General features: G+C 44.9%; 1 protein-coding gene across 1 annotated transcript in view; it reads left to right on the top strand.

Moving 5' to 3' along the window:
* Positions 1-2,489: 2,489 nt before the first annotated feature.
* Positions 2,490-8,473, top strand: part of IFT172 (intraflagellar transport 172) — a 44,776-nt gene continuing 38,792 nt past the window's right edge. Inside the window, 7 exon segments of the mRNA XM_037744650.1 lie at positions 2,490-2,682; positions 6,459-6,602; positions 6,837-6,949; positions 7,383-7,422; positions 7,803-7,868; positions 8,075-8,154; positions 8,358-8,445. Of these exon segments, the coding sequence (XP_037600578.1) occupies positions 2,644-2,682; positions 6,459-6,602; positions 6,837-6,949; positions 7,383-7,422; positions 7,803-7,868; positions 8,075-8,154; positions 8,358-8,445 (570 nt within the window). The 5' untranslated portion in view covers positions 2,490-2,643.

Below are 8,473 nucleotides of genomic sequence, written 5' to 3'. Positions count from 1 at the left end.
AAGGTCAAAGAGGGGCAGAAAAAGATGAAAATGGAAGACCTGGGATGAGGGAGGCTGGAGAGAAAGGGCAGCACCTATTACCTTCCTGAAACTGAGACTCAGACCATTTTCTTTCACAGAAAAAGTCACCATCCATCAACACCATCGACGTTTGAGGGAAGAAACACACCCAGAAGAGAGCTGCACTAACAACTTGGGGATGGGGGTGGGGTCAGGGAAAGCCCAAGATGGTGATCTGCTGGACACTCCCAGAGGGTAATGACATGCCCACAATCTCAGGCCTGGTACCCATCCTCTTTCCACTGTGAGCAGAGCCAGTCTGTTAAGAGTCTGTGCCCCTGGACCTGGGGAGCGGATATCAGTTGGGATATCTCCTCCCATCCCCTGGTCCAGGGGAGAGTCACTTGTTCTACCCTATCCCATTAGGTCCCAAATGGGGGCCCCATTCCACCTGTATCAGGACTCTCAGCAGCCCCAGCTGGCTCCACATCTTGCCTCTGGGCCTCAGAGAGCCGTGTTTCTGTGAGTACTCCTCTTTCCCCAGCAAACAAAAGGAATTGTCGCAGCCTAGAGGCAGATACTGCACTGCACTACTCCAATGTCTTCCATGGAGCCTCAGGTGCTCCCCCCTCACCTGGCAGCCCCTTCAGCTGCCAGTGATCTCACTCCTTGGACATTTTTCCAATAAAGGTTCTTGGGCAAACCGGAGCTGACTGTGTAGTATGCTGAAGACATTTCCTCACCTCGTCTCTCTCCTGACCCTCCAAGGGCCCCTCACACCACCACCTACTTGACAGGAGCAGATTCTCATTGCAAGGTGTAATAACACTCCACCCTGGGATAGGGACCAGGAAGAAGAGGTGTAGAAAACTAGAACCCCAGATTCTGTTGCTTTGTTGGGTGAGAAGGGGAAAAAGACAAGAGAAAGATGTAAGTTCCGGGACCACTGGAAACTAAGGCATGTCATATGAGAGGGCAGTAGTTTTTGTATCTTCACTGCTCGCATCAACAGCACAGCTCCTCACCACTTATTCTTCTGACTCCTCCATCAACCCTGGGCTAATGGTCAGATAAGGACTAAGCAGTGTCTTGGGGACTAATGAACCGACAGCTACTCTCGTGGATTCCTGGTGCCACATGCTCCTATCCTATGTGTTCCTGTGTCTGTTCCTCCCTCCTTTGCATTCCCTTTCCTCTCTGTCTCTGTTTAGTCAAAGTCAATAATAACTGTAAATCATAAATGAGTTTATATTCATGCTCTGCCACCATATCCAGAGGAAGATTCTGAAAATAAAACTGAGGGGTTGGGACTCCCCTGTCAAAAGAATTACCATTTGAGCTCTGAGGCCTCCTTGTTTCCTATGAAAATAGAGGCTCTCCTCTACTCTTTCCTGTTTTCTAAGGGGTGGTTGGTGGCCATGAGACAAACACCTGTTGACATTTGCAACCACTGTGGAGGTAGGCTTCTGGACCCACAATCTTCCTAGAGAGCATATGCTACACTTTCTGGAGAGTCACAGATCTTCCCGGCTTTGGATCATTTCAGAGCAGGCTTATAACTCCTTTTCTGCATTTCAATATCTCTGGTATGTTAGAAGATAGGCCAAAAATTCGGAAAGGAACTCCAATCCAAACAAAGATCAACAAATCAATATCTTTTCTACTTAACCAACCTCCAACCTCAGGTATCACAAGACAACTATCAGGTGAGCCAAGTCTGGTCTGTCCTCAAAACTGAACCATAAAAGCATTCCAATGTAAACAGCAGTCTTTAACCCACCATTACCCAATTTGGAAGTAGGGCACCTTACGTTTCTCTGGCAGCTGGTTCCAAAACACTCATCTTTCAGATTCTGAGAATAAATATCATCCTTTATTGGGATGGGAGTGTCACAGGTTATAGTAACACGGCATGGACAGAGCGAGCTAGGAGTTGAGAAGGAACATAAAATGTGTTTAAAGTTACCAACTCTGGGTTGAATCCCAGTTCCAAGTCCTTTGCTGTGTTAGTTTGAGCAAGTGCCCTGAGTCTCCTGTTATGTAAAATGAGACTAATAATAATGCTATCCCCTTCAAAAGGCGGTTTCGGGATTAAATGACACAAATGCATGTGTAACACTTTGCACAGTACCTGGCAGACACATACTGGGTATTCATCATTAGCTATCGTTATTAGCCTTTCGATCCCGTGCGAGTCATGTAACCTATTTGGGTACAATTCCGTCAACTGCAAAAGGACTGTAATACCAACTGCCCTGCTTTTCTCTAGGGCTGTGAGGATTAAAAGAGTGCACTCCGCAGCAGTCAAGTATGACAAAAAGCAAGACGGACCGCGATGACTTAGGACTTCTGGGCGAAGTCCTAGCCGAAGGCTTGTGGGCGGGGCTTGAGTTAGGGTTTGCATGCGCAACAGGATTGGTCCAGAAGAGCATTCATCAATCCCTCTCAAGGGCCCGCCCCAGATCTCACCGCGCTTGCGCACGCTCTGTTTGCTTCGTCGCAAAGCTACGTGTGACCTTGCGACGCGTGTTGCGCTCCGGTCGCGTAAGCGTCCGCGGCTGTCGCTGCGGCTGCGTGGCGGGTTGTCCAGGTAACCACGGGAGTTGTCGCTATCTGGTAGCACCTGAGAGACAGGTGTGCGTCATGCAGTTGAAGCACCTGAGGACCCTGCTGAGCCCTCAGGTGAGGAGTTGCGTGCCTGTCCCTCCCCCTTTCGCTTTATGTTCCGAGAAAGGTGGGGAAACTGAAGTTTAATGATGTTGAGCTCCCACTGTGTGCAGAAGGCCGTAAAGGATATAGCGATGATCCAGACCCTGTCCTGTCGATAGTGTTCGGGAGGTGCGATGCAGCGCTAAGCTTTCCTTACATTTCATTCACATCAATCGTGTACAGGCCCCAGCCCCGTGCTGACGCTCGAAGGAATTCCAAACCACCCGACTTATTGTCCCTGCCTTCTGGAGGCTCGTATTACAGGGAGAGGTGCACGTGTAAGCAGCGAGTATACATCTACCCATAATTAAATCAGCGCCTTAGGTGCAAGCCGTGAAGGGGGAGTGCAAAGACCGAGCCGTGTATACTGATGGTAGAGACCTAGGGGAGGAGCCCTGGAACATGGTGAAGAAAGGGTGAGCTTTGGAGTTAGCACACCAGAATTTAAGTTCTAGCTCCACCATACTTTCTTATTTTCTTTTTAAATTTCTTGCCTTTTCCTTATTTCAGATCCACCACTAATTTATGTATTTATTTATTTGAGACAGAGTCTTGCCCTGTAGCCCAGGCTGGAGTGCAGTGGTGCGATCTCACTGCAACCTCCGCCTTTCGGGTTCAAGCTATTCTCCTGCCTCAGCCTCCTGAGTAGCTGGGATTACAGACATGTGATATCATGCCAGGGTAATTATTTATTATTTTGTTTTGTTTTTTTGGAGAGATGGGATTTCCCCATGTTGCCCAGGCTGGCCACCACATCTTTAAGCAAATGACCTGTTATCTCTAACTTTAGCCTTTATTATACGGTGTTTCTGAGCACTCACCAGCTTCTTCATTTGGAAAACATGAGTACTAATAGCAACTTTTGGGGACTTGGGGAAGAGTAAGATAGAGTAATATACCCAAAAGAGCATTTTAAACTGAAAAGCAGTGTGAAAAATTGATAGACAAGAGAAAGGACATTCAAAATTCAAAGGGCATAATAATACAAAGCTAGACAAAGATGTCTGGCCAGGTACAGTGGCTCACACCTGTAATCCCAGCATTTGAGAAGACAAGATGGGAGGATTACTTGAGCCCAGGAGTCCGAGACCTCTACACAAAAATTTAAAATTAGCCTCGTATGGCAGTGAGCACCTGTAGGCCCAACTACTGAGGTGAGAAGGTCTCCTGAACCGAGGAGGCGAGGCTGCAGTGAGCCGTGATCACACCACTGCACTCCAGCCTGGGTGACAGAGCAAGACTCTGTCTCAAAAATAAATAAGATGTTCCATAATTGAGTGCGTAATATGTACTAGGGCATCTTAAGTAAAGAAATTGGGATTGTGGTTTATGGATTTACACATACATGGATTTAAATCATGGTTCTTGGCCAGACACAGTGGCTCATGCCTGTAATCCTAGCACTTTAGGAGGCCGAGGCAGGAGGATCACCTGAGGTCAGGAGTTCAAGACCAGCCTGGCCAACATGGTGAACCCCTGCCTCTACTAAAAATGCAAAAATTAGCTGAGCATGGTGGTGCATGCCGGTAATCCCAGCTACTCAGGAAGCTGAAGCAGCAGAGAGCCAAGATTGCACCACTGCACTCCAACCTGGGTGACAGAGTGAGACTCTGTTGCAAAAAATTAATTAATTAAATAATTAATTAAATCATGGTTCTACCACTCACAAACTGTGTATGTGAACTTGGGCAAATTACTTAATCTTTTTGGGCTTCCATTCCTCCATCTGTAAAAGGGGGATAAATGTAGCATCTACCTTAGTGTTACGAGGTGAAATGAGACTATGCTTGTCTGGCACTTATCAAAAAGCTTATTCTATGGTAAGTGCTTATTAAAGGCAAGCTCTTATTATTTTATTCTGTACTTCACTTAATAAAACAATCTACCGAGGTACATATTGTAGAGAAAGGAGAATTAATTGATTATGGGAATCAGGAAGGCTTCACAGAGGGTGTGGCATATGGACAATAGAAGGAAATTAGAACACAGGCTGGGCACAGTGGCTTACGCTTGTAATCCCAGCACTTTGGGAGGACAAGGCTCGTGGATTACTTGAGGTCAGGAGTTCAAGACCAGCCTGGACAATATGGTGAAACCCTGTCTCTGCCAAAAATACCAAAATATTAGGCGGGCATGGTGGCGCACACCTGTAGTCCCAGCTACTTGGGAGGCTGAGGCAGGAGGATTGCTTGAACCCAGAAAACAGAGGCTGCAGTTAGCTGAGATTGTGACACTGCACTCCAGCCTGGGGAACAGAGCGAGACTCCATCTCAAAGAAAAAAAAAAAGAAGGAAATTAGAACAAAAGAGAGTTGTACTTTCTCCTTAGTTGGAGAAAGAAAAAAAAAATGATTTGTGCTCTTTGCTTAGCAGGCTGTCCCTTGAATCTGTAATTTAAAAATCTCTTTGCCCTAATGGAAAAATTGGAAATGAAATCCTCCTTCAGTCTCTCCAAATAAGATGATGTCATGATGCAGGTGGGGCTGAATGTCCAGGATTGGGCAAAGCGATGAAGCAGGAGGATCAGCAAAAGTTGATGAGGAGCCCTCAGCCCTTCTAACCTAATGTAATAAAGAGTTAGAGGGTGATAGTGTTGGTGGTGTGGCTATTTTCTGGTTTGAGGATTTGGGGGAAAAGAGCCTTTTTACTTCTGACTTTGGAGATAGGTGAGTTTGGAGTGAAAAGTGTCAATGTTTTAAGCAAGAACTCTAGTGTCCAAGTAATTAATTCAAACAATTGGAGCAAAAGAAAAGCAGAATAAATATTTTGATTTCAAGGAAGGAAACCTTTAGTAGCAGAACCATACAGGAGCAGAGCTAGTGTTGGAAGGGTCAGGTCTGGTCAGAATAATTCACCTGGAGATAACTTCTAACTTAGGTTTCTGTGAAGTGGGTAGGTAAGAGGAAAAACAAGTGGCATTGTTTATCCTGAGTCTCAGCTCTAATTATTTCACTCCTCCTATCCAGAACTCTCACTGTCTCTCCCTTTCTTGCCAAATAAGCCCAAACTCCTTTGCCTGGCTTCAAAGACTCTTCCTGAGCTGGTACATTTTTCTTGCCTTACCCCTCCTATTCTATTATTTATAAGGTATAATAGTTTTAAATAAACTAAATTCGTGTTTCTTGTCCAGAACTTGCCTTTGCTCATTGCCATTCCTCCCATCTCAGATAATTTCCTCTCAACTGCATTCATTCTTCAAAGCTTAATTTTGATAATTTAAGCATAAAATCCTCTCAGCCTTCTCCAAACTGTTACAGCACTTTATACATACTTTAATGGGACTTTTCCTATTTTGCACCATCTTATTAGACCTGAAGGCAAAATCTATGTTTTCTTTTTGTCTTTCTTTCAGCCCCTGGCCAAATGCCTTGATCAATAAAGTGCTCAAAAAATATTAATTGAATGAACGGCTAGAAATCAAAACTTACCAGACAAATTGAATTTATTTCAGTAGCAGACCTGGCATCTAAGGGAATGAGGAGGCTGTTGCAGTGATTCATTGATACAGTTGACTTAGCACACTGCCTCTTAGTACATTTGCATATGAGTCTCTAGAAGCACACGGTTCTCACAGTCTAGGATCTGAAGGCCTCGGAGACCAGGATGGACCACAGGCACCTCTTTATGTTGAGGATAGGACCATGACAGGAAGAAAATTGACCAGAATTACACTAGAATTAATGGAGCTCAAAATGCTTTTAACATTCTAGACCAGCACATGGGTTTGCTTTTACCCCTTTGCCTCTGCAGGATGGAGCTGCAAAGGTGACCTGCATGGCTTGGTCCCAGAACAATGCCAAATTTGCTGTCTGCACAGTGGACCGAGTGGTTTTGCTGTATGATGAACATGGAGAACGGAGAGATAAATTCTCCACCAAACCAGCTGACATGAAGGTAAAGAGTGTATTCATGTATACCTTAACCTACTGATAGGGTCATACAAACCTGGAAGACTAGTCTGCCTCCTAGGTATAGGAAATGGGGTACCCCACCTTTTTCTCAGTATAAATCCCCAAGCCCCCTTAGGAGCACACATGTGCCTTTTTTTCTTTTTTCTCTTTTCTCTTTCATGTATACTCATTACTGCTTTTTCTTTTTTTTTTTTTTTTTTTTTCTTTTAACTTTTAGTATGGCAGGAAGAGCTACATGGTGAAGGGCATGGCCTTTTCTCCTGATTCCACTAAAATTGCCATAGGACAGACTGACAACATCATCTATGTCTACAAGATTGGAGAAGACTGGTGAGGATAGAGGCTGGGAGATGGGATGGCCCAGGAAAGAAGAGAAAGGCAAGAGAAATGCCTCTCTGGGGAGGGGAAATGAAGAGGATGAGAAGCCACGCTTGGGTATTGAGGGCACTTTCTGGAGTCTGTTGTTGCTTTTCTACCTTCGCCTGTCCCATGTGTTCTGCAATCCCATCCCTGGAGGAATCACCCCAAGGTCAACAGGAGGCCCTGTGAGATCCTGGAAGCCCAGAGGGATGTTGCATCTTTGTTACTGTTCTGAAACTCCTTAGCCTCCCTCATATGCCTCCTTTCAGGGCTCCTACAAAGTAGTCAGAAACACTACTGGGCCAGGGAAAAATCTGCTCTTTCTTCTCTTCCCTCAGCATCATTTTTGGCAATTTGTTTATGGACGTGGTTTTAAATATGCTCCCCTCCTTTTGTTTGGCAGGGGTGACAAGAAAGTCATCTGCAACAAGTTCATCCAGACGGTAAAGTTCAGACCAGTCCCTGGAAGCTTAGGATGAGCAAACATCTATCAATATATCTACTTATATCTATATATATCATCTATATCAATATATCTATCTACTTATATATAAGTAGATATATTTGTATAGTAGATATAGTAGAAATGCAGGACTTGCATTTCTAACATCTGAATCTGGACTTTTCCTGCTGCAAGGACGGTGTTTCGTGGCTGCTCATGGTCACCTGCTTTCTTCCTCAGAGCCCTGTTGTGTCCCTTCCCTGTAGGGGATTGAGGTGGTGGTGTGTGGTGGGGTGTTCAAGTTGTTATAAATGTGCTGGCCCACACAGTTGAGTTGAACGGACACAAAGCAAAGCAGTTTAATCATGTCCTTTCATGCAGAGTGCTGTCACTTGTCTGCAGTGGCCCGCAGAGTACATCATTGTCTTCGGACTGGCTGAAGGGAAGGTAAAAGAGGGAAATACAATAGAGGGGGTGGTTGGGAAAATGGTTCTGGAGAGAGGAATATGGTTCATCCTGTTTCTTAGGATCAAGTTGTATACTGGGGAGAATGCATAGGGACCAGTTTTGTGTGATAGTTTTTCCTTTTTTTCTTATGGCCTGGTTACATTTAAATAACCTAGCAATACTTGTGTCCATTTTTCCATTTTCAGGTTCGTTTAGCAAACACCAAAACTAATAAATCCTCTACCATCTATGGGACAGAGTCTTATGTGGTGTCCCTGACAACAAAGTGAGTAAAGAGGAATAATATCACAAGAGTCTGGAAGTGTTAGGAAAGCGCTGTGGGGAAGTCTGGACTGCATGACCATAGTATGAAAGGCAGGAGAACTGGTGGCAGGAACCACAGACAGGGCTGTGTTCCACAGAGAAAGGGGCTTTCGTGGTGAGATAGAATACTCTTTTCCTGTTTTTCTCTCCTTTCTCTTTTTTTAGTTGCTCTGGGAAAGGAATTCTCTCTGGTCATGCAGATGGTACCATTGTTAGGTATTTCTTTGATGATGAAGGCTCTGGAGAGTCACAGGTATTGATAAAGAATGTTGTGGGAGGCT

Source organism: Cebus imitator, unplaced genomic scaffold, assembly GCF_001604975.1.
Source record: "Cebus imitator isolate Cc_AM_T3 unplaced genomic scaffold, Cebus_imitator-1.0 Scaffold180, whole genome shotgun sequence".
NCBI lineage: Eukaryota > Metazoa > Chordata > Mammalia > Primates > Cebidae > Cebus > Cebus imitator.
Note: the sequence above shows the minus strand (reverse complement) of the source record. Positions and strands in the feature narration are given on the sequence as shown.